Source organism: Chinchilla lanigera, unplaced genomic scaffold (genome assembly GCF_000276665.1).
Source record: "Chinchilla lanigera isolate Chin_1 unplaced genomic scaffold, ChiLan1.0 scaffold00020, whole genome shotgun sequence".
Classification (NCBI taxonomy): domain Eukaryota; kingdom Metazoa; phylum Chordata; class Mammalia; order Rodentia; family Chinchillidae; genus Chinchilla; species Chinchilla lanigera.
Genome location: NW_004955421.1, coordinates 18,153,876 through 18,178,446, shown reverse-complemented (window position 1 = coordinate 18,178,446; position 24,571 = coordinate 18,153,876). Strand labels below are relative to the sequence as shown.

At 40.8% G+C, this 24,571-nt stretch overlaps 1 protein-coding gene across 3 annotated transcripts in view; it reads left to right on the top strand.

Moving 5' to 3' along the window:
• Positions 1–21,067: 21,067 nt before the first annotated feature.
• Positions 21,068–24,571, top strand: part of Mitf (microphthalmia-associated transcription factor) — a 209,263-nt gene continuing 205,759 nt past the window's right edge. For all 3 annotated transcript variants that reach the window (XM_013513760.1, XM_005383792.1, XM_005383791.1), the window contains exon 1: positions 21,068–24,460. In XM_013513760.1, coding sequence (XP_013369214.1) covers positions 24,357–24,460 — 104 coding nt within the window. In that variant the 5' untranslated portion in view covers positions 21,068–24,356. The remainder of the gene's footprint in view (positions 24,461–24,571) is intronic.

Sequence of the window (24,571 nt, the reverse complement as noted above, 5' to 3'; positions counted from 1 at the left end):
GGAGGAGATGGGGGACCTCAGCCCCTTTCTCTTTATCTCCCTTGCTTCTGACCATGAGGTGAGAAGTTTTGCCCCATCACATACATCATGATTTGTTTCCTCCCACAAGCTCCAAAGCAATAGGGCTGATTGATCACAGATGAAATCCTCCAAAACTGTGAGCCAAAATAAACCTTTCTGCTGTGTAAGTTGTATTTATTGCAGTGATGGGAAGCTGGCTAACATACTGCCAAAACAAATGCGAGGTCGGCATGAAGGCATTTTCCTATGGGCAAGTACATGGTAAGTCTACGTTTGGCTTAATCTTTCTTTGGAAGTCACTGGAGCAAAGTGGTATAAGGAGGAACAGCAGCAGATTATGTACCCAGAGTGAGTAAAATGAAGCACTAAACCAAGACAGAGGGAGACATGAGATGTGAGAAAATAGAAAGTGTTACCCCAAAAGTTGACAGAGACGTCCCTAAGAATCCAGCTAACCAGCAAGCAAAGAGAAAAAGAGCCCATGTAGCTTAGGAGAACCGAAAGTTCCAGTAAGTAGAGCTCTACCAAGAAAATTAATGATAATAATAGTAATAACAATAGATAAAATAGTTATGAAATCCATCAGAAGTATGTATTTGTACACAAAAGAAGGCGTGATTCTACTGAGCTGAGTAATAGCTGCATAGTTATAATAATATCGATGTTGACTCTTTGTTTCATGAAACAAAGGACTATATTTGTGTGTAAGAAAAAGGGAAATGGCAGGGCATGATGGTGAGGTGAGCTACATCTTTGTGTACAGTACAGTGAAGTTAGTGGCTGATTTAAGTTGATGAGCCATAAAATGGCAATATACGTAAAATTTTAGAAATATGAAAGTGAATAGGAAGAGTAGTAGAGGGTGATTTGGAGGGTGTAAAAATGAAGGGCGTGCAGAGAATGACCAATTTTCATTAAAAACCTTCAAAGACTGCTTGTTAGACTTGTAAAGAAAATGCACAAGCTGAGCTTATAATCCTTGTACTCTGGGAAGCCGAGGTAGGAGCATCACAAGTTTGAGCCTAGCCTGGACACTGTCTCAAAATAAAATAAAAAATAAAGGAAGTGTTGGAGATGTAGCTCCATGGATAGGCCCTGGCTTCAGTCCCTAGTACTGGCAAAAAAGAAAACATACATATACATTTCTTAAATAAAAAAATTAAAACTTATTTAATAAATATTTAGAGGTAGTAGAAGATGGTCTACTACATAGAAATAGTAAGAGTGCCAAGATGTTGAGCCGGAAGACTGGTGGAGATAGTAACCAGCACCAATCCGTGGAACATGCACACATTTCCAAGGCAAAGAAGGGATCCTGGTGAAAGAAGAACTTCCTAAAAGTCAAACTACTATGACTTACCAGTTTTATACTTTGATCCTGCTGACAGGTTTGAGCCATGATGACAAGTACCTGCCATCTACTGTATGGTAACCACTTGGACCCGTGGCAAGTATTCTAACTCACACAGCTGTGTTTCATACATAGGTATTATTGATTAGCAAAGAGGAGGGATGGCATGTCCAACAAAACCCTAGTGGCCTCACAGGCCTTCTCAACGAAGACTTGACAGCCATATCATTGGGATAGTGGGACAACTCTGCAGGACCCTTCCAGTTCTAAACTCCTGATGGGATTGACTCTAAACTCCCCGTATGAGCATTGTCATTCCTAGTACTGTTGGGTAGTTCCTTTAAAAATGGCTTGTCAATCCAAAGTGTTCCAGGTCCTTCTTCCTTCAAACAAAGAATTGGATGAAACAAAGCCAAAAATGGTACCAAAAGTTTATTTGAAAAATGAGGGGTGAAGAGGTGAAGGGGTAAGGGAAAAACCGGCTCTGCAGAGCTAACTTAGGCTGCACATAAGAGAAAAAGAGCAAAAATAAAAGTACACCCTGAAGACCCAGTGTGGGCTACCACAGAGTCACAGTAGCAGGTTTCTCCTGGTGTCCCATCTCCTTTATGCCATCTACATCTTGTGGAAGCCCCGAGAAGATCTACATACAGAGACCTGAGGGTCATCTGGCACAGCCCGGGGATCTAGCAATTGACAGGTCCCACCCACTTCTCCATCTGGCTTTGTCACCCTATCTCCTATATCAGTGGGATAAGAGCCTCTTTCTCTATGCTAGTGTGGGTTCTTTGAGAAACAGATGCTAAGGAACAGATGAAATGTGCATATATTTGCTAAGAGAAATGAAGGGGAAAATCTCCCGCCATGATGCAGAAAAGGAAGTTATTAGAGCAGTTAATAAGGAAAGGTGGGCAAGGCCATTGGTGAGTCCTCAAGCCAGATCAATCATCAGAGCGGTCCTGTACCTCCAAGGAATGGGTGTGGCTCAGTATTATAGGCAGCATGTGCCCACTCATTGTGATAGGAACCTTGGCCCTCGTACAGTGACACATTGTAGAATATAGCAGCTAGGGACCTTCACTGACAGTATTTCTTATAGCTGGAGGTCTTGGGTCACCTTTCTAGAACTTCCACATCCCACCTTTGGAAATCAAGAGTGGACCAGGTTTCAGATGGGTCTATGGGACTGGAAAGCTGAAATCACAGATGTGAGCAGAAGTCCATAAGGGAAGGCTGAGGAACTAGAGGCTGGGACAGGGCCAGACCTTAAGCAGTGGCAGACAGACTGGTGCTACTGATTACCTGCTTCCCACCAGGTGGCCCACCGCCTGATCTGGAAAGGGGGAGTAGGATGGGAACACCATTATACTGAATGTGGGCATTGACATAAAGGGAAGGACTCTGAATCAAGAGCTGGTAAGATACTTAAGAATCTGCCTATATCTTTTTGAAGGACTCCAGGGCACTGAACCAATGCATGTCTATTCTCTTCAATGCCTCAGATAACCCGGTTTTAATTAGTAATTACATTAGAAGCTACAATTAGCTACTACACTAACAACAAAAACTATTAATAAGCACCCACTAAGTACTTGTTCTTATTTAGTGAATATTAAAACATACTTCTTGACCTCTTTGGTGCTTATGGAAGACTTTTAGCCTTAGTCAATTCAACCCATGTTTGTGGCAAGCAAACACACACACACACACACACACACACACTATAAAAATGAGCAGTCTAATTCACCTTGGACATTTGTACAAAATAGTCAGTTAAAGTCAGTTTCTCCATTGGGTATTTTTTCATATAAACTATCTAGGATGGACGTGGTGGTGCACACTTGTAATCTCAGCACTGGGGAGGCTGAGGCAGGAGAATTGCCACAAGTTTAAGAAGCAAGGCCTTCTATCGAAAACAACAACAACAACAAAATGCTATCTAATGTTAGATATCTAGTGCTAGATAGCATATTTTAGAGTCTAGTTACTCTTTTCATTAATTCATGACATAAATGTTTTCCTATTTTGAACTCACTGATGGCATCATGTCTACAGAACTACACAGCTCTTAGCACTTAGATTAATGAAAAACATCACTGAGCTAGTTGAGGTAAACACTGGTCATTTAGATGTCTCAGTGGGGCAGGGGATGTAACTCAGTGGCACAGAGCCTGCCTGGCAAGCTTGAGGCCCTGAGTTCGATTCTCAGGACCAAAAAAAGAAGATGCATTAGTAGAAGTGGATTTCCACTAAAGGCCAATGCCACTGACACAGCTGTGAAAACAGAGAAGGTTGTAGACAGCAAACTTCATCTGCGGTGCTTACAAACTATGGAACGGACTCTGTTTTCTGTGAGCTATGCTCTCCCTGCTTCCAAATCTGATTATCTGAGTGACAAATAGCATAAGGATTGTTCAGTGTTGGTTTATGTACACTAACTAGTTAAACCTCAGTACTCTGTGGCACAAGTTTTGTTGCCCATTGAGCAGATAAGGAAGTGGAGCTGAAGGAGTTATCCAAGGTCACAACACGAGCCATGTGGTTGTATCAGAACACGCACACTTGGCTTCCTCTGTGCTTTTGTATTGGATCATATGTTTCATCTGGTCCAACATCATGTCACCAACAGTGGCCTCCACCAAATCCAAGCTCTGATGATCAATCAGGGGATTTGGCAGAAGAGTCATCTTTGTCATCAGATTTCTAAAGTGAAGTCCAAATGAGTGTGCCATTGATTATTAAACAATATCACATGCTTGTCTGTTTGTTTGTTTTAAACATACCTATCCTTCACTATAAAAACAATCTGGGGAGGACTTAAGAATCTTTCAGTTCTTCCCTCCAGCTGGGTGCTCATTGTTAACTCGTTAACCCACAGCTTTATCCTTTTGTGGAGAAGAATTCTGCTTTCAAACAGCGACATGAAGCCCAGCTACAAATGAAGGAAGACACTCTGAGAAAGAAGGGCTCTTCAAGCGACAAACACCAAAGTGTTGATCGCGGAGATACTAATTGGCCTTCCCAAGTAGTCTAACACTTCAAACCCTGCACACCTTCATTAGGCACCTGGGCCACATCCCTCCCATTAGTACTAATGAGCATCTCAGGGACCTGTCTGGCCACATTCCCATCCTATAGACCTAGGGAAGGACATACACCACACTGGAAATTCAAAGTCTTTCCCTGCTCCGGGAGTTGTGTCCTCATGCTTCCTTCAGAGTGTATTCCTAACTTTACTGTAGCAAAAACAATGTGGTAATAACATGTTACATTTGGGAGGATGATTCAGAATTTATCTGAAAAGTCCTGGTGCCTTGGGTTTTCTGTTTAAATACTAAAAATAAGAAGTAAAATCTGGCAGAATTCCAACTCCTAAGGGTCTTGTATCATTCTAACCATTAAATACGAAGGAGTCTAGTTTTTAATTATTATTTTCATTAAATGGGCAACTCCTGATATTTCTTCCATTAGCCTTAGCTGTTTTAATATCACCACAGGTATAAAAGCAGGAAGAAAATTATGCTAAAATTCCTACTTCACCTAGACAGGTGTTTCATGGTTCACGTTTAAGAAAAAAATGTAAGAAATTTGAAGTAGTCTGCAGAAGAGCATAATTTCGTGAGAAAATCAAGAAATCAAATAACAGTTTACCTTAGGCAATATCGTGAAGGAAAAACAGCACATTTCAATTTTGCTTTAAAAAGTGTATTGGCAAAATCCAGCATGCACACACACCCTAACATACACTATCAGACCTTGTCATGTATTTACACACCCAGCATACATATTCCATCGCATGCAGATTTCTCACACATCCTTACATGTTCACACACTCACATGCACCCCCAAGTCCGCAAGTATCACATATCCTTTAGTACAGCAGTCTCCAAAGTGAAAATCCTGTTGGATAGCATTGGGAGACTGGGGGGAAATCTCTATAAGTTTCATTTGAAATCATTCAAATGGAAAGACAAACTCCTATTCTCCAATTTATTTATTTATGCACAGTTTATGTGAGGCATTATAGACGCATGAATATGTATTTCATCCTGTGGGTTGTAATCCGGTGCTGTGGTCGTTCATTTTGTGGCTCATGTTGTTCCACTTCTTTCAGGCTGGCTCCTGTCTCCTCTCTAGACTCAGCTCCGGATGGATTTAGGCTGCAGGGACCATGTCTTCTTTAACTCTGTAGGATGGAAAATACCTTATCCATAGATGTCACTGGGCTGGAAAAAAAGTTCAAGCTGTGCTTCTGCCTAAGCAAATACTCAAGTGTGGGATTGCATAGGGAGCAACTTCTCTCTAGGACAATACTTCACATTTGTAGAGTGTTTAATAATTTCTGAAGCCTGTCCTCTTATATGATGCCATTTTATCTCCATGACCCTCTCCATGACCCCCTGTAAAGTCACGTTTAAAATAAAGAATATTGAGCTGAGCACCACCAGCAATGCAGAACCTAAGTTAGTCTTGGCAGCAGAGCAAGGTCCCAGGGACTCCCTGCCAAGTCAAGTCCATTTCTTTAGTGGCTGCAGGTGTGCAGATCCAGATGGATTTGAGAATAGGTGAGAGGGCCGTGAGGAAAGGCACCCCTGTGTATCTGGCATATATTGACTAGAAATGTTTCCTATCTATAAGGCAAGGATTGTACATACATTTTATAAACTGAGTCCGATAACATGTCCAAAGCAGCAGGGTTAGAGACAAGTTTGAGTTTTCCAGCAGTAGTATTTTGTTCACAACAACATAAAATTTGGAAATTAAGGAAAAGGATTTGTTTTTGAACCTAAACCAGATTCAGAAGCACCTTTTCTCGGAGCTGTTCTCAGAACTCCTTGCGGTAGAAGTGACACCCTATCCTATTTGAGTTCTGAGACAAAGATGCTCAAACTGTCTCTCAGCACTTTGACAAGGCTTTCTGTCTAGGAGGAAGGAAGAGACATTTTTCTTGTGAGTTTTGATAGATGTGAAATACGAAAATGCATTTTTCTGTTTTCTAACCTAAGATTCCATCCTTCTGCTGGAGTATTCATCTGTGAGTCAGTGCCAAAGGCAGTCCATGGCTTCCTCCTGCCCTACATCTTGCTCAGCCTGCATGACTTGAGCCCACCGTGGCTGCTGTTCTCCCTGTGTGGTATTTAAAATTTTTTGTTTGTTGTTTCATCATTCATTCCCCAGAGTAGATTCCCAGGTAGAGGTACAAGTTGGCATTTTCTGCCTTCCAATGAAGGAGTTAAGTCTAGGCATACACCCGTGTAAGTGTGTGTGTGTGTACCTGAGGGATTGTGGATTGGGGAATCAATTTTTCTTTTTGCTGACACATTTAAAACCTCAGAGGTTCTACCTTTGAACAGGTGCAATTAAAATAAAGAGCCTAAACCCCAAATAAAACAAACCTTAGCAGGTATTTATACAGGAAGACAGTTTTACTCAGCACCGTATGTGCAAATTGGATATTTACTCTTTTCAGCATAATATGCAGGCAGGATTATCCACATGTGCTGTGCTATGGTTAGGGCATCTAGTGAAAACAAACACTATTGTTTTCTATACATTGAGGTGGAGGTGGAGGCTGGTGGTTATGGTGTTTGTGTTGGATGGGTGTGCTAACTTCAGTTTCTAAATCTAGCAACGCTGCTTTTTTTTAATCATAGGAATTATAAATGACCCTCAAATAATAATAGTGCTCTTTTGGTGGATTCAACTAGCACAATATGGATGCTGTGTTTATTTCAAACAAGAGAAGGCCTTCAGATCTTTCTAGAAGTAGGTTAAGGCTTGTCCTATAAAGATGAATCCAAATTGAGTCAACTTTCACTAACTCAAAAAGACTCTGCTTTATGTTAATATCATTCCCTTCGTGGAGAATCTAATGAATGTTTCAATGTACCTCCTGGTCCAAGTTTACAAGTCCTTCCAAGGCCTGGCCCAGTACTATGTAACTATCACTGTCCTCAGTATTTACTAGAGTTGTCAGTCCCTGGGCCACCTGCTCCCATCCCTTCTAAGAGAGAAAAGGACACAGGGAGGTGTAGTCCCCATAGAAGAGGAAGTAGTAGGCAACTGTGTTTGGAGGTAGAATATTTAATTTCTCAGCTTCAGGGTCACTGTATTAAAATGGAGATAATAATAACTCATACACCATGAAGTTGTTTTGTGCATTAAATGAGGTAATAGATGAAGGACCCTTCACCACAGTTCATGTGCAATTAATGTCAGCTATGATTATGTTCAGTTCAGTCCTTTCTTAGCCAAGGTTAACTAGACCACAGGTGAAAGAAACCAGAGTAAACTAACCAAGCAAGCTGTGTCAAGGATAGCTTAAGTGAAAGAGCTTTCTTGGAAAACTGACTGCAAAATAGTAAGAGTAAAAGGCTATTACTTCAAGCAACTGAAGATGAAAGGAAAAGACACAAGAAAGTCATGCTGGAAAATGATGATCCAGAGGCCAGCTCAAGTTCTACAACTCGCTTACCCCTGTTTTGTGTGAACACTGTTTAGACTATCCAATATACTCACCTATGTGGATAATTGTACTAGTTTTTACTTTTTGATTCAGTGTTATTTTCATGTCCCTGTATCATTTAGGGACTAGACGAAGCAACTGCAAGGGCTCCAGGTATCTCAGAAGAGACTGAAAATAGGGATCTGTTTATACAGATGAGCAAAGAGCTGAAGAGAGAAGCAGGGATGTGAGATTAGCAATAGCAGGAAGCTAGAACTGGACCAAGAGAAGGTATGAGGTACCATGGCCCAGCATTCAGGGCTGGCTGTTGGAAGCTGGGATCATAATAGGTCACTAGGTGGGAACTAGTCTGAGGAAGAGCTACCTGTCCTACAGAAATGGAGAGATGTCTTTCCTGCAGAAAAGTCCAGAAATGTCCAGTAATGTCTTTCCTGCAGAAATGAATGCACCCATGGCCAAAGGCACCATGAAACAGAGAGAAGTTCTCTGGCTTTGATCCTCTGCTTGTCCTTTGGTTTTGCACCAGCACCTCCCAATGGCCACATCCCTGAAAGCCAAATAGTATCATAGCCTGAGGAATGGTATGGGCAGCCTAGGGCAGTGATGGGTGAACCTTTTAGAGCTTTCAAGGAGAGCAATCAATTCACTGAGGCCAGCATGCCACAGGTTGGCCACCGTTGCTCCAGAGCATGGGACTGAGAGCAAATGGCACATGCCTAGGAAGGCCCAACAACGTACAAGTGATGGTCAAAATATACAATGACTGTTTTAATTTAAAAATTGTAACAATAAAAGCCTTGCCATTAATCCCCTCATTGTTCCCGTGACCTTTACTTTCTGAAGCGGGTCTGGAAGTCCTTGTCATGAGTGTCTTTCTGAGATAGGATCAAAAATACTATGAATGTTGCTGCTGAGTGTCACTCCGCAGAAAGGCAGGCTCATAAAAACATCATGATGTGTCTTGGTCCACCTTATTCACTGGGTCTGGAGCTGCATGACGTCTGACTCTTCCCCAAAGTCAAAATGACCATGACAGGGAAACGTTTTGAATTGATTCAGGATATCAAAGCAGCCACGGCAGCTCAAGTAAAGCTACTCATAAGAGTAGACATCCAGAACTGCTTCATCAAGGAGCAAGAAGAGCGAGATCAGTGTGTTCGAAGGGAGTGGGAATATTTTGAGGGAGATGAGGGGCAATGTGTCTCCTACTGTAAATATTTTTAAAAATTTAATAAGTTGCAGTGTGTTTAGATAACATGGAGTGAACTGATCCAGGGTAGTAAGTACTGTCACCGGCTGGATGTTCGCTGTACAGATGAGACAAGCATAATTCTTGTGATAAACGTGTTACCACTGCCTCTGTTTGGAGTGTGATTGTCTCTTTAAAAATAAGAACTGTAAGATGAGGAGCACTGTAGTTCCATAGTTAAATTCAAGAGAACAAGCCTAAAAGTAAAAAAGGATATTTTTAAACTCGTAGAACTCTGCAGCCCGTGGCTAATATTTTCCATCTACAAAGTGATGATTCAGAAGATTTTGTTTTTTAGTTTTGTTTCATCAAATCTTGATTATCAATATTATCAGTCCTCTCTGGGGCCTGGAGGGAATGATTAGAAGGAGGCTAGTTGTGAACTGATCTAGATAACTTTGCACTTGAAAGAATTTCGTTTTGCATCCCTAATCTCAAGGATATCTTAAGTATCATTTAAGTAAATGTTTACACGTGACCCACAGTTGGTGGTGGACTCTGAATTTTGATATTTTATGTAATCACTCTGCTAGCCTCCCATCCACTCTGAGGTGTGTATTTTTTCCATCTGCATGTAACTGCATCTTAATTAAAATATCAAAGCAATTGAAAATCAAGCAGCTCTGACCTTGTAAAGGTTAATTTTAGTTCATCTTTGCAGCAGCAGAAATTGTATCCACTTGTAGAATGAATGTTACTGGGTGACTCAGGTTTTGCTACTTCTGTTGCTTTATGGCAGAGAGGTGGATTTCAATAAGACTGGCTATTAACATCCTGCTAATGCTGGATGCCAGCTGGTAAAGTGAACTAGACTTGAACATATGAAAGCCCCGAAAGATCTCCTTCCAAGCCTAGCATTAACACATGCCCCAACCCCTGCTCAGGTGTTCATGCTTTGCCTGAAGGATTTCACCTACAGAGTATTTATTTTTAAACGAATCTTTGCCAGAGCTATTACCTTCCTGGCAAACAAATCAAAGACTTACTGGATACTAGGGTGAAAATATCCCTAGATGTGTATAGAGCCTAGGTTTATATAGCTGCCAACTTCATTGTCAGTAACATAACTAGCTTTATTTCATGTATCTATCGCCTGAGGTCACTCTTTGGTGCAAAATATTTTCCTTGCTGGTGTTTCTGGTGGAATCAATCCAGCCATGAGGATGTGGGTCTATTTGTTTCACAACTCTGTAAGGAGGTCTTTCAGTGGGTAGTAAGTTACAGTTCAAAAGGGGCAAAAAATTCTGGCAAGCTACTGCAAAGTAAGGTGACAGTTATGTACTGCATATCTCACAAAGCTACAAGAAAGTGTTCTGAATGTTTTCACTACAAAGAAACAATAATATTTGAGGAAGTAGGTATGTTTATCATGATTTAAGCATTATATAAGGTATGCATGTATCAAAATATCATATGATACACCATAAAAATATGAACTTTTTATGGATTGTTAATATAAACTTAATTTTAAGCATTTAAAAAATAAATGGGAAGAGTAAACATGATCAAGATGTAATATGTATATGTACAAATTCATCAAGATAAATGTAATTTTTATATACTGCAGACATATGTTGATTAAGATAGATGATAAACGTATTGCTACATTCACCTACATTTTTGTAATTAGAAAATCCTGTTTTGATACTCAACATTTTTAAATACCACAGTGCAAATCAAAATCACAATGAGATAACATCTCACACTAGTTACTATAACTACGAAAAATGGTACATTTAAACTGCAAAAAATCAAATAACATCAAAATAGTTTTTAAAAAATTATCCATTTCTCCTCTCCTGACAGAGATAGATGAGTGCTCTTATCAAATGGGGTGGGTAACATAACTCTGGGTTAGTTTTCATATAATGAATTATAAATATTATAGGACATTTTAAAATTATAAAAATAGGATCACAAATTATAAAGCAACGCATACCTTGTTTTTTTTATTTAACAGACCATCTTACATACCTATCCTTGCTTTTCAGTCAGGAAACAGTGATAGAACATCAGTAACCAGCATTTACTGAAGGGCTGTTTTGTGCTTCTCACTGATTTAGAAATGGGATATTTGCTTCAACCAAGACAAGCATCTCTGCCTTCAAGAACTCTCCATATTTTATTTAGAGGAGATCAGTGTCTGGTCCTCCCTCTCTTAAATGCTTGTAAGAACTTAATGAGGTGTTTTGGCACTACTGGAATTATCCATGTGTTTGTGCTTTTATTTACAACAACAAAAATCAAGAAATGGACCCTGTGTTTTACCTGTCTGTATGGGTCCAGTTAGAACTGTACTAGAATTTTAGTTTCTGTTTAAACAACAAACCCTAACCCTCACTAAGTTAAGCAAGAAGAAGGAATTCATTTGGGGACTGTCCTGTGGCTCAGAGTCCAGACATAACAGTCAAACAATCACGTCTGGGGGAAGAGCAGGAACCAGAGCTGATCTCTGTAGTAGGAGCGCTTGGCTCCATTCCACTGCTATAGGATAACCTAGCTGCAAGTGCTTTCTCTGCTAGTGTTTCTTAGTAGGAGGTGCAGCTTCCTGGGATAGAAAAGCTTACTGGTCTCGCTTGAGTCAGCAGCTCACTCCGCTGACTAGAGCGAGTTGGGTCCTGTTGTTGGTTGCCTGCCTTCCCACTACCATCTGGGAGCGGGCTGGGCATCTCTGCACAGGTGAAGATAGGCTTTCTTAGGAGAGGAAGGAGGGCAGGAAGATAGGAATTAGTGAAGTAAATACGTATTTTTGATGGATTCAGACTAATTCCTCTTTCTTTCTCTGTCCTTATTTTTCTCTTTCTCTTACTTCAATCTTCTACTTTCGTTCTATCAATGTTTTTTGAAAAATAGTACAATATTGGCAGCCCCTGGCCAGCTTCATGTACCTAAACTGATGGAGTCTAAGTGCCAATGGGTGTCCGATCCCCTCTGCGGTGACAGTCAGAGTGCCTACTAAAGGGATGGTAGAGCTGCTGCCTCTTACCCTACGTTCAAACATACGGAGATATCGTGACAGCAGTACTTCATGTCTTTCCTGTTTTCTGAGCAGTAAAATTGAAGATGCCTAAATTTACTCGCAGTACTGTTTGTAATAATGCAATGGTGAAGAGATTGTTTGGATAAATCATAGCCATATCACCCAGGGACAATGTTGTGTTTTTTTTTCCTCTAATGATGGAAACCTTACAGAAATAGAAGAGAGGTAATATGCTCCCTCTAAAGAAATGCACATAAATTTAGCATAAAATTTGTCATAAATATCTTGGAAGTTGCAGACCCAGGAATAGTTTGCCTATGAATCCAGGAGTGCTTTGTAATCATTTTACGTATTATTAATGTAATGGACTCATGTTCAGTCACAATCATGATATGAATATGTTTAATATAAGAAGTTATTTAAAATAGTGTAAAAACAAGGTATAAAATAATGTGTATAAGAAAACAACATACCTAGCATGGTTCCTTCCTTTTAGTAGAAAAGAACAGTGTGTGTGTGTGTGTGTGTGTGTGTGTAACTGTATGTCTGTACACTTGTGCATCTGTGTGTGTAGTGACACTAGGAATAAATTTAGACTACGATACAAATATACTAACAGCATTTCCCTCTGGTGGGTCAGTTGTAAATTTTTTTTCTATTTCTTTATCCTAGTATTTTTCAACTCTTCAAAAATTAACATGTTTTAGTGAAAAATTTAAAAGATGGTAATAAGGATTAATAAAGAAAATATATGCTCTAGTCACTTATTGCTCGGCTTTCAAAGAATTATTTTGAAAAAATTATAATGAGATCATTAACACATAGAAAGCTATGTGTTTTTGATATACAATTTGATGAGTTTGGAGATAAATACATACCTGTTGATCAACCTTTTTATGCTGCGTGTTTTTCATGACTCTGACTAATAGCGCCAACAGTTTAAGAGTGTTTATAAGAGGACCCTAGATTAAGCAGTAAGCACAATCCTATATAATTCTAGGATAAGGGTTATGTCTATAACATGTTACTTATTATCAACACGATCATTGTTTTTTTTTTTTTTTTGTTTTTCTCCGGTACCGGGAACCGGACTCACGACCTTGCGCTTGCCAGGCAGGCCCTTTGCCGCTGAGCTAAATCCCCAGCCCCCAACACGATCATTGTTGTTCTTGTCACTCACCTAAGTGGCATATTGATAAAAGTGTATGACTTTGAAAGTGAAATTTCTTTACACTTCCCTCCTCAGTCCCATAGAGCATGTTAGTGGTTTAATCTATAAACATTACATACACGCACACAGACAGAATTTATTTCTAAGATGAAAATAGAACTGGCATTCATTGTTTAGCATCGTGCCTTTTCATGTATAAGCTTTATTCTGGACATCTTGCTATGTCAGCTCATAGAGCTCAGTTTCATTCTTTTAACTTTTGCCAGAACTCAATTTTCGGGATGCACTATAATGTATCTGTAACCTCCATGCCATGGACCTAGTTTTAAAATATTATGAAAAATATTGCAAGGAAATGTCTTATATGTATATTTTTGCACCTTTGCAAGGATGTTTCTGTGGTATGGATTCCTAGAGATGGAATTCTTGTTCTTAATTCATTTCCCACCACTTACCTGATGTGCAGTCCCTCTTTCTTACCTAATTTGTGTGTCTTACTGAGACAGGGACAAAGTGGGAAGAGCTGAGCTGTCTGGTTGGCTGGGAATTGAGGGTGCTCAAGACTCCAACTTGATCAACCAGCTTAAACATTAAGAAAACACTCCTAAGTCTGCAGCAGTGACATGTTTGCTTTGGTTTCATCAGAGGAAAAATATTCCATTAGAGAGTATCTATTCCCTCTCTGGTCCCTGTTCTGATCTTCGTATGAAAGAAACAGAAGCCCCTTGCCTGAGACAATATGGAAGGACTAGTCAGAGCTGGGCTTACTGCATTCCCATCTACTTGGAAGGCTGAAGCGGGAGGATGGGAAGTTCGAGACCAGCCTGGGCAACTTAGTGAGACTCTGTCTCAAAACTTAAAAAAAAAATGGCTGGTGATGTAGAAAGACTAGTCAGGTTGACACTCGGGATGCCAATTGACTATGTTCGCAGTGAAAAGAGGTAAGAATCATTCCACAAAGTTCTTATTTAGTTGACTGAAATTATTTGGATTATTAAAATATTAGTGATAAATTTGGCCTCCAGAGTGATCAATAGCTATTGATCTCTCCTTCCTACTTTTGTATAACTTCCCTTCAAATAAAAACATACTTCTTTTGGAGCCCCATAGGTTAAGAATTTCTCCTAGAACCAGAAATGTTTATGAAAATTAAATCAAAATGTATCCATCCAACTGGTCTTTGTCAGTATGTGACTGGTACCATGTAAACACTAAACATATTTGTTAAATGAATATTTCACCAAAATATTGTTCAATGATGGTCATGTGTCAAGCAGTGCTCAGTGTTTTAAAGTATTAGTTTATTTATAGTCTTCTGACCATCTCCCAGGAACCACTCTAATTCATTCCTAAGAGGGAAGCCCCTGAGTAGCTTCCCTTCTTCATTTGCCCTTAGACAGGGAGCTCTCTGTTTGTATTTTATTTTCTTTTATTTTCTTCACCTTTAGCATCAGGGTCTTGACATTTTAGCATACCACTTTTGTGAATCAGTTCAACAGAAGTACACTAAGCACTGATTCCATAATTCCCGGGTTTCTGTGGGAAACCACGAGAAATACATATTTTTATTTGTTACCTAACGAAGGAGTACTTGTCTTTTAAAACTTTCTGACAGCTTTTTGTGTTCACATGGATGGGAATGGCAAATCCTTTGAGATTTAATCCCTGTACCTTCACAACAGGAAATTTGCATTGCATCTTGGCTTATTTCTGCTTCTGGTTTTAGTTCCTTTAATAAGTGCTAAAAATGCTTCATTCAGTTATTTTCCAGCATGCTATTTCTCCAGATCATCGAGTAGCAAGACTTAACGTGCCTATTTGTTGTTTTAATGAAGAGATCTCAGCCTTCTTCTCAGCTGTGCCACAGGGACACAGGCTAAATTCTACCCTGATAAATCAATTCAGACTAGGATAGGGCCCTAGTGATGGAGAAGTCAGTTGTTTTGTTCAGACAACATTTGCCTGACGTACACATAAACACAGCAGAAAACCTGGTTTTAAAAATCCCATTTTCATTGGTATTATCCTTGTTATCAATGCAAAATGAGTAAATATAACAGTTATAATTTGGATGTCTCCCAAAGAGACTTGATCCTCAGCCTGTGTGGCTTTTAGGGGTGGCAGAATCTTTAGGAGGTAAGGCTTTGTGAGGAGTTTTTTGGTGATTAGGGTCATACCCTTAAATGGGCTATTCGGACCTCAGCCCTTCCTGTTTTTCACTGTTTCTTGACTACCACTGGTGAACAGACCTCCTTCATAGGGTGGCTCCCAGTATTTTGTCCTGCGTCACCACAGGTCCAAAGCAACAGGACCACATGATTCTGGATTGATACCTCTGAAACTGTGAGTCCAAACAACCTTCCCTCCTTATAAGTTGTTTATCTTGGAGTCTCATCACAATAAAGGAAAGCTGACTAACTTCTTTTGCATACAACTTATCTATTCATTTATTCAAAAGGCAGCTGTTGAATATTTATCAGAGACATGGTGTCAGCCTTCAATGAGCTCTGGGAGAGGGTAGGGGCCTATTGGGTATGTGTGCCATGGTGGTAGTGATGGTGAGTGAGAATGGAAAAGCAAGCAGACAATGAAAGACAATATATTGCAGGCAGTATATGTGGGGAGTTAGCAATGGGGTTCCTGAACCATCTGGAGACGTGGTAAATGAGGTGAATGTGCTGGGTGGGGCTTCCCGCAGGAGGGAAATTGAGCTGAGTTGAAAAGTCCAAATAACTGTGTTGAGCCCAAGGAGGTGAGAAAGGAAAGGACAGAGAGAGACAGTTTGCTTTTTCTTAGAGCTTCAAGTAGACTGGGGTAATGGGAGCTGCATGCTATGAAACTCAAAGAATGGTTTGAGAGGCTACAGGGTGAGCAAGTGGACTTATGACCTAGAAAGCTGGGTGCTCAGGGTTAAGCGAGGTTGCCTTAATTTCTGTAGCAATAAGAGTTCAGAGAGTGTTTAAAACAAGGAAAAGGCAAGATAAGATTTGTGTCCTAGAAGATCGTGCCAGGCAAAAACTAATACATGCACGAAATCTTTCTGGCCTAGTGATATATTTCTTTCTTTTGACATAATATAATTTCTAGGAAATTATAATGGATGAGAGCAAATATTTATTTACTAAGAAATTAGTGAAATTATCTGTACCTCTTAGTGAAAAGTTGAAGATGATCTAAACGAGGTCTAACAAGGCAGAGATTTGAAAAATAAATATTAGTAAGTGTATAAATGCAAAGTACTATACATTTAGAAATATTAAAAGAATTTTGTTGACAAGGAAAACTCCTAATAAATATATGGAAAGGAAAAGTAAGGGCAAAACAATATACTCTGTATGATCTCCTTTTGACTATTTCTTCAGACATATATGTATGTATATGTGCATGTGTGTGTGTGTGTGTGTGTGTGTATGTGTGTGTGTGTGTGTGTGTACTAACTCGTTTAAGGGTAAATATTTCTAAATAGTGGGGTAATGAGTATTTACATTTTTTTTTACTTATCTGGATTTTAAAATTTTTAAAAATAGATCTGATTACTTTTCTAACATGAAAATAAGTGTCTTTCAAATATTTTACATGAAAGCAAGGAACTGTTTATAGGAAGACAGGGAAGCAGAAATGCTCACTTTGGAATTCATATTTCTTTCTTTTGACATACTTTGTGTTCCCCTTCTTAGTCCAATTCTCATGACTTCAGACACTTTGGAATAAGAATTAAAAGTATGACCTTCAATTACTTCTAAGCATTAGGTTTGGAGTCACCAAGTCCACACCAGGGTCAAATCACTCTTTCTCTTCCATCTTTAACAGATATGTATTGCCAACTGTTTGGCTTTTGGATTCACGAGCTTCGGAGGGACTTACCTGCTTTGAAGAAGGTAAATCATCCCCTTAACCCTATTGATTCTTCCCAGCTTCTTCCATTGCTATCGGTGAGGCTCCTCAGAGTATTGTTCAAAAGTCATTTAATTCACCCTCCAGACCTCAGCTGGGCCATTCCCAATCCCTTTATCCTGCCTTCTGGACACAAGCTCACAGAATATTATTTTGGATTGTTTTTGAATCATCTTGCTCTTATCTTTCTCCTAGCCTCATGCTGGTACCTTCCTTTTGGTTGTGCCTCTTCCAGTTTGGCTTGATGTCATCCCTTAAAATAGTAGCTCTAAAGTTTCCATGTGCAAAACAAACAAACAAACAAACAAACAAACAAACAAAAAAACCACATAGCTGGGCACATTGCTATAAATCCACATTCTCAATCCACACCCCTTGGAGGTCTTGATTTAGTAGTTCTGGATCTTGGAGTGGCAATCTGACACCCCCAAGTAATTCTGATGACTACCACTCTTGGGCAGTGTGTTGAGAAGGGGCAACACCTTCCCCTCCCAGTATGCACAAGAAATTTCACTCTCCCTGCCCTCTTACTTCTCTTGTAGCTCTGGAAAACCACACTCTCCAGCACTTTTAAGGACAATACACAGTATACTGGGTCCACCTCTGGAGCTGCAAGTGACACTTTGAGTGCATACTTATTTTCCAGTAAGAAGGTCTACAGCTTTCACCTGATGATCAAAGAAAATCAATCTACTATCCAAAATATTAAAGGAACCCTAACAAGCCATTAAACAGATTTATGCTTTGAAAATCAATTACTTTCCCACTTGATATGCTTCATGTCTAAACATTGTTCAGCTTAGACTGTTTTCTTGGGGCATGACCCCATCTTGACATGGATTTTACTGCTTTGGCAAGTATAAGAAGAACAGATGAGGAGATACAGAAAAGACACCTGCTGGCCCTTTGTCCCCATCAGCCTTTTCCCTTGGCATATCTGTTCTTTACATGGTTTCTCATCTGGGCCTATTTCACCCTCTGTTTTTGGTGATTGGCTATTCTTACTGTTCACTCCCATGCTCATTAGACTATACATCAAATAGCATAAACAAAAATTGAAATGTCTTACATTGAAAAGAGAATGCACGAGAAGATTTATGGGGTTTTGCAAAAATGCCTGAATTTATTGCTGCCAGGGAGCCTGCAGCATACTTTCTTTTTGTTTTGTAGACTCTGATATAGAGATAAAAGGGGGTAGTGACTAGCTCCATGGAGTTAGCATCTCTGGCAGTTAGGGCGTGGGCACAAAACCTGGATCCACTAATCAAATCAAGCCTTGACTTGGGACTAGAAGATAGAGCAGTGGAGTAGTGGATACTTTGCAGAATCCATTTTGGCAGTCAGTGGTTGTGGACATATCCAGGTCTCAGACGCAGCATTTCAGCAGTGTCCTGGGTCCAGTGTTAGAGGTATAAACTGTGAGGTTTAGTGTCACAGTGTGGGTGTGGGTGTGGGTGATGCCTTCACACAGACGACTTCTATGGCTTAGGTTTGGAGCATTTTCCTAGCTGCACAGATTATATACTGGGTTCTCTGGCCCTTCCTGAGGGTTCATGAGCTACTGAGAACACTCTCAATAATTTCCTTTCTGCTAAAATCAACCTTAGTCAATTTCTCTTGGCTTGTCTCTCCAGCCATATCATGTTCAACCGCGTCTCTATATCCTCATGTTCATTTTCCTTTTCTGAGTGGCATAAATTTTTGTCTAATTTCATCAGAAATAGTAACCCATTTACAAATCAGTAGGATAGTTGCCTCTTTCTTTCCTTTCTTACTTAAAAAATTTGATTGTGGAAAGTTCCAAACTTATGCAAAACAAGAGAGAATGCTACTGTGAATTCTTAGAACAACATGCAGCTCCAACATTTTGCCACTTATGTTTCATCTTTCCTTTTTCCTTATCTTTGTGGGAATAGAAAGAGAGGAGATAGAGTAATTTAATGGCAGTTACAAAGCATTGTACTTTCTCATCCATACTTTATATGTACCTCTAACAGATAATAACCTAAAGATAAACAGTATCATTATCACAGCTCATCATCAACAACATATTATTTAACATCTCGGTTTCTGCCAAATGGATTTCTATAACTGGTTTGTTTGAATGAGGTTTCAAATATATCCCACACCATATATTTAAGGGATATTGTCTATTTCCCCTAATTTATTTTTACTAAGCTAAAATTCACAAGCCTAATATGTCTCTTAAATTTCTTAAAACCTATCAGAGTTCTTCCTTCCCCTTTATTTCATACTACTTATTTTTGGAGAATTTCTTAATGCGCTATAGAATTTCTACATCTCTGTGTCATCTGACTGTATCCTTGTGATGCTGTTATCATGTTCCTCTTGCTCATTTTTTCCTTGTAAATTGGTGGTTAGTTCTAGGGGACTGAATACATTCTATTTTCATATACTTTAGATTTGTCCTTTCCTTTGCTTTTTTAAAAGATCTAGTTTTGTCCTAATTCCCCCAAGAATTCATTACTATGCTCAGTGTCTTTTCTTGGACACATGTAGGCTTTACCTAGCTATCATTCCTTTTGTGTTAATAGTTTAGATCTGCACTATCTCCCAAAGGTCTCGTGTGTTTGTAAGGTGATTGGATCATGGGGTGGGGGACATGCTCGTCCGTGGATTCATCCATAAATGACCTCAGTGGCTGTGTATGCTGTTAGGAGGTCCAGCATGTTAGAGTTGGTCACTGGAGGTGCGACTGGGAAGGTGCCTTCTTGTTCCTTGCTCCTCCTTTCTTTATCTGCTTTCTGGCTGCTATGGGTGTGTAGCTTTCCTCTAACATGCTCTTCACCATGAACTTCTGCCTTGGAGCCAGCTAACTTTAGACTGAACCCACAGGAAACTGCAAGCCAAATAAACCTCCTTTAAACTGTGAGTATTCAGTAGGTATTGTGTTCCAACAATGGAAAAGTACTAATGTACCCTATGGATTAGATTAAGATCATTCCTATTTCTAAACAGGCAGGAACCATGTGCAGGGACCATCTAGGTGTCATTGCTATCCTTTGCTCTATACTTAGTGCACACTGTGCCCGTCACAAAGTATATGCTTCATCAATAGTTCCTGAGCTAGCTGGACACGGGCGTGCAGAACACAACCAGCTATCTGCTGCTTAGGCTTGCTGTTCTCTGTGGTTTTCCTCACTGTGTTGCACAAGTCTTGATTAAACTCCTGGACTGCGCATCTCAAAAGGGAAGAGCTTAATGTGTTTTTGTAGCCCGGGCACCTAACACAACTCCATGCTTACACCAGTACGTGCTCAATGTATATGACTTGGGGGCCTTGCACGATTTATGTCAGTTTCAGTAAGAGGTATTATGGCTTTTGTATGGATGTCCCCCCAAAGCCTCATGCAGGTATGGGGGGCAGGTTTTTCAGAGGTGGCTGAAATCTAGAGTTTGTGATTGAGTCATGGCCCAATGCTGGGATTAAGGGTATGAGTGCTACACCTGCCCTGGAGGGGGTAGCCTGCATACAACATAAGGGACAGAAAAAGGCCCCCTGTTCTCTGTTGCTTTTTCTGTCTTCCACCGCCATGACCTGTCATCCCTCTGCTATGTGCCACCCTGCCTTGGAACCAGCCGATTAGGGACTGAAACTTCTATAAATTGTGAGCTAAACAATCCTTTCCCCCTTTAACTTTACTTGTTGGGTATTTTGTTTCAGCAATGAGAGAATAGTAACTAAGACAAGAGGTTTATGTGACAAGTGTATATAAAGCATTATATAACTGCAAATAAAATTAATGACAGTAATTATAATCTCTAGTCACTGCTTTCATACATTTAATAGGCACAGCCCTCAGAGTTCAAATGTATAGAGCTATTGATTTACCATCTATTTCTAGAGATGTTACTTACTCAAAGGTTTTAACTCACTAATGAAGAGAAATTTACAAGGGACAGCCATCAAGTGGTCAACTTTTTATTAGGCAGATTAATGATGTGGTAGCCCAGAGAAAATTATCCATTTAAAGAAGTGAAAGATTTTTATGGTGCTGTCATAAAGCTCTTTTGGCCATTAGTGACAAAAAAACCCAAAATAGTTCTAGTGAAAAAGAATTTTCTTGTTCATATATCTGGAAAGTCTGAGGACATCTAACTCCAGGTATTCCTGGAAAAAGGAATTACAACAAAGTTGTTGTACTTTTCAGTCCCTAGGCTTTGCTGGTCTCTGTTTCTCTCGTCCGATCCTCATTCTCTTCTATCTTCCATCATCTTCCTTATGTGGCTGGAGTATACAGCTCCAGATTTTCTTCTTTCCAACACCATACTCCCCAAGTCAGATCCTCTTCCCCAGCTGCTCTGCAGGAAAATCCCAAGGATGACTAGCAATGATGCGAGGGCCCCCTATCGGAAGGAATCACTGCAGTTAAGCAAATGGGGCCATCTGATTGGTCAGGATGAGGTCACACACCCAATCCTGAGCACTACCATGATACACTGTCAGATAGCATTGCAATGGACAGTTCTGGGAACGTGTAGGGAAAACAATACATTGTCTACCTCACCTCAGAGCTCTGACCCCAAGATCTCCCTGGGAGGTGCCCTTAGAGATAGTTCTGGGGTCCCAGCTTTCCTGACAGGTTTGGGAGTTGCCTGTGCAATATAATGAATGACATAATGGACTGCTTCATTACAGCTCTAAAGAGGCTATAATCCTCAGTTCTATCATGAAGTCTGTGATGGCCTTCAAAAAGTCAGAGACCAAAATTATACACGACATTTTATTTCTATCTGTGTTTCCTAAGAAGTCCATACTAAAATATTCATTGCTTTCCTCAGATTTAAAAGCCTCAGATGCTAGGCATGGTTGTGCATGCATGCAATACCAGACACTTGGGAGGCTGAGGAGGAAGGATCACAAGTTCGAGGCCAGCCTAAGTAGCTTAGCAAGACTCTGTCTCAAAGGCTGGGGATGTGGTGCGGCTCCGTAGTAGAGCACCTGTGTAAGTACACACAAGGTTTCTGGGTTCAATCCTTACTACAGGATCAGGGGTTGGGTTCTGGTGGGCCATAAGATTAAGAAGACTCCAGTGTTTCTTGCTGGAGTTGCCGCTGACACTTGGAGGAAGAAGTCTGTTATTGTGTAGGATGTCGAATGTCTCTGGCCTATACCCTTAAATGCCTACATCAGCTTCAAGTTATGCAAATCAGCCCCTCTTTCAGAGTACCATGCACTGATAGTGGAGAACCTAGATGAGATTAGAAGTCTAGACTGCATGTTCTCTTCCTGTTTTACTTTTCTTCTTCCTCTGGCAGAGAGTAATACTTCTTTATTTTTGACACTCAATTTCCAGTGATTTGTCTATCAAGGAATACCATACTTTCCCTGGGGGTGTTTTCAAGTTTTCTGTCATATTTTAGTGATTAGAGTGAAGGACCAAACAGAAGTATTTTGGGCACTGAACTTCATTATGGGATTTTGGTGACTGTCACTGCAACACAGTATGCCCCTGCACCTTTTCCACATTTTCTTGATATCTTCTGCTCTGGAACCAGCTCACCTATTGAAGATCTTTCCTTATGTGAAATTCAGTGTTTTACTGTGAGGTAGGATGTGCAAAAGGGCAACTCTTGAGATTCCTAATCCTGAGGGTAGCCTTCTTAGATTCTCCTTCTAGAATTGCTGTTTATTTAATTTATTGATAGTGGGGAATTGAACCCAGGCCCTTTTCTCTGGGCTACATCCCCAATCCTTTGTAAAAATTTAAATTTTGACATGTTGTCACTAAGTAGCTAAGTAGGCTCAGGTCTAGCTTTCCATCTTCCTCTCTCAGCCTTCCACAATGCTGAGATTTCAGGCGCGAAGCACCAAACAGTTTAGTTTTATCAATTCTGGAAGGAAAAACATCACTTCTGAGAGTTAGTCTGCAAAGCATATCTTCAAGCTCGAATACAAAAAAAGAGTAGCTTCAGGATCGATGTCTAACGAGCTGCTTTAAAAAAAAACACACACACATTACAAATCACTTTCTTTTAGATTTGACTTTACAACACCTTCTAAAACAGGTTTCTCAACCTCTTCTTTTCTAGATGGAGAAATCGAGGCTTCTAGGAATCAAGGGACAGACCCACGATTGCACAGTGCTTCTTAGAAGGACTCAGACTTCACCTCTGAATTTTATTAGTTCAAATGCCGTCTTTCGACTTTCTACTGCCTCCTAGATGCCTCAGGTCACTTCTCATAAAAGACACCTGCTAGAACTTACCAGAGGCTCGGACTGACAGGACAAAAGCGCTGAAGCTCAATCGTCTGTGGCTTCCCGAGTTCTGGGAAGCCCAGACGGGGTTGACAAACTCTTGAAATGTTAGGGCAATCTCATTTAAACTCCCAGCCAACTGAGAAATTGAAAGCAGACAGCGACGACGCCCGTTCTGTAACTTGGTGCATTTTTAAATTAACCGAATCTTTCGAGTGCTGCTTTAGATTAGAGGTGGTTAATTGGAAAGAGCCGCTCAGTTGATGAATAGTACTATAAACGTCCAGTCTGGGTTGGTTCCGGAAGAGGATCGCACAAGACAGCTTCTTCAATCCTGTTTTCATTACAGTGTGTGAAGGAAAGTTCCAACACTCTTTTCCAACCCGTTGACGAGTTGATACGTCTCAGCCCAGGAAAATACAATCGCTGATAGGATGTTTTTTAAAGACCGGCTTCAATACTAAAACTTTCTAGTGCCAAAACTCTTCCCTATTTTATTTTTAAAAGAAGGACCTGGCGTGCCCTCGCAAATGTCTGAGCTGGAGGAGGCGGGTTGACCGCGGGACAGCGGGCTGAGTCCGTTCTTATTAATATTAAATAGCCACGTCTGTACCCTAGAAGCAAGTGGGGAGAGAGGAGGGAGAGGAGCTGCTGACATTGACAATGAATCCGAACAGGAGTTGCACTAGCGGTGTCCACCACGTTGCTGCTCCGTCGCCTAGCCTTCTGGGAGCTGTAGTTTTTCTCGGGAGCTGCTCCCCTGGAGAGCCGGGGCGCCTGGCCAGGACGGAACTACAACTCCCAGCCAGCGCTGGGGCTCGGCCCCTCCCGCACGGGTACGAGTGTAAACTCACCGCGCGGGGGCGGGCGGCAGCGCGCGGGCCGGCGGGTTGGGCACTGAGCGGGGGCGCACTCCTGTGGGGGACCCAGGCCCGGCCACCTTCCTCGCGTCCCCGCTTTCTCTTCTCACTTTTGAGCAGCGGAAGTCCGGGAAGCCACAGCCATGCAGTCGGAATCGGGGATCGTGCCGGATTTCGAAGTCGGGGAGGAGTTTCACGAAGAGCCCAAAACCTATTACGAACTCAAAAGTCAACCTCTCAAGAGCAGGTGAGTGGGGCCAGCCGGACCGGGACGCGGCGAGAGGCGGGCGCGCCCGCGCGTGCCCCCTGGGGCGGGCAGAGCGGGTCCCGGAGCCCGGGACAAGGACCCCGTGCCCTT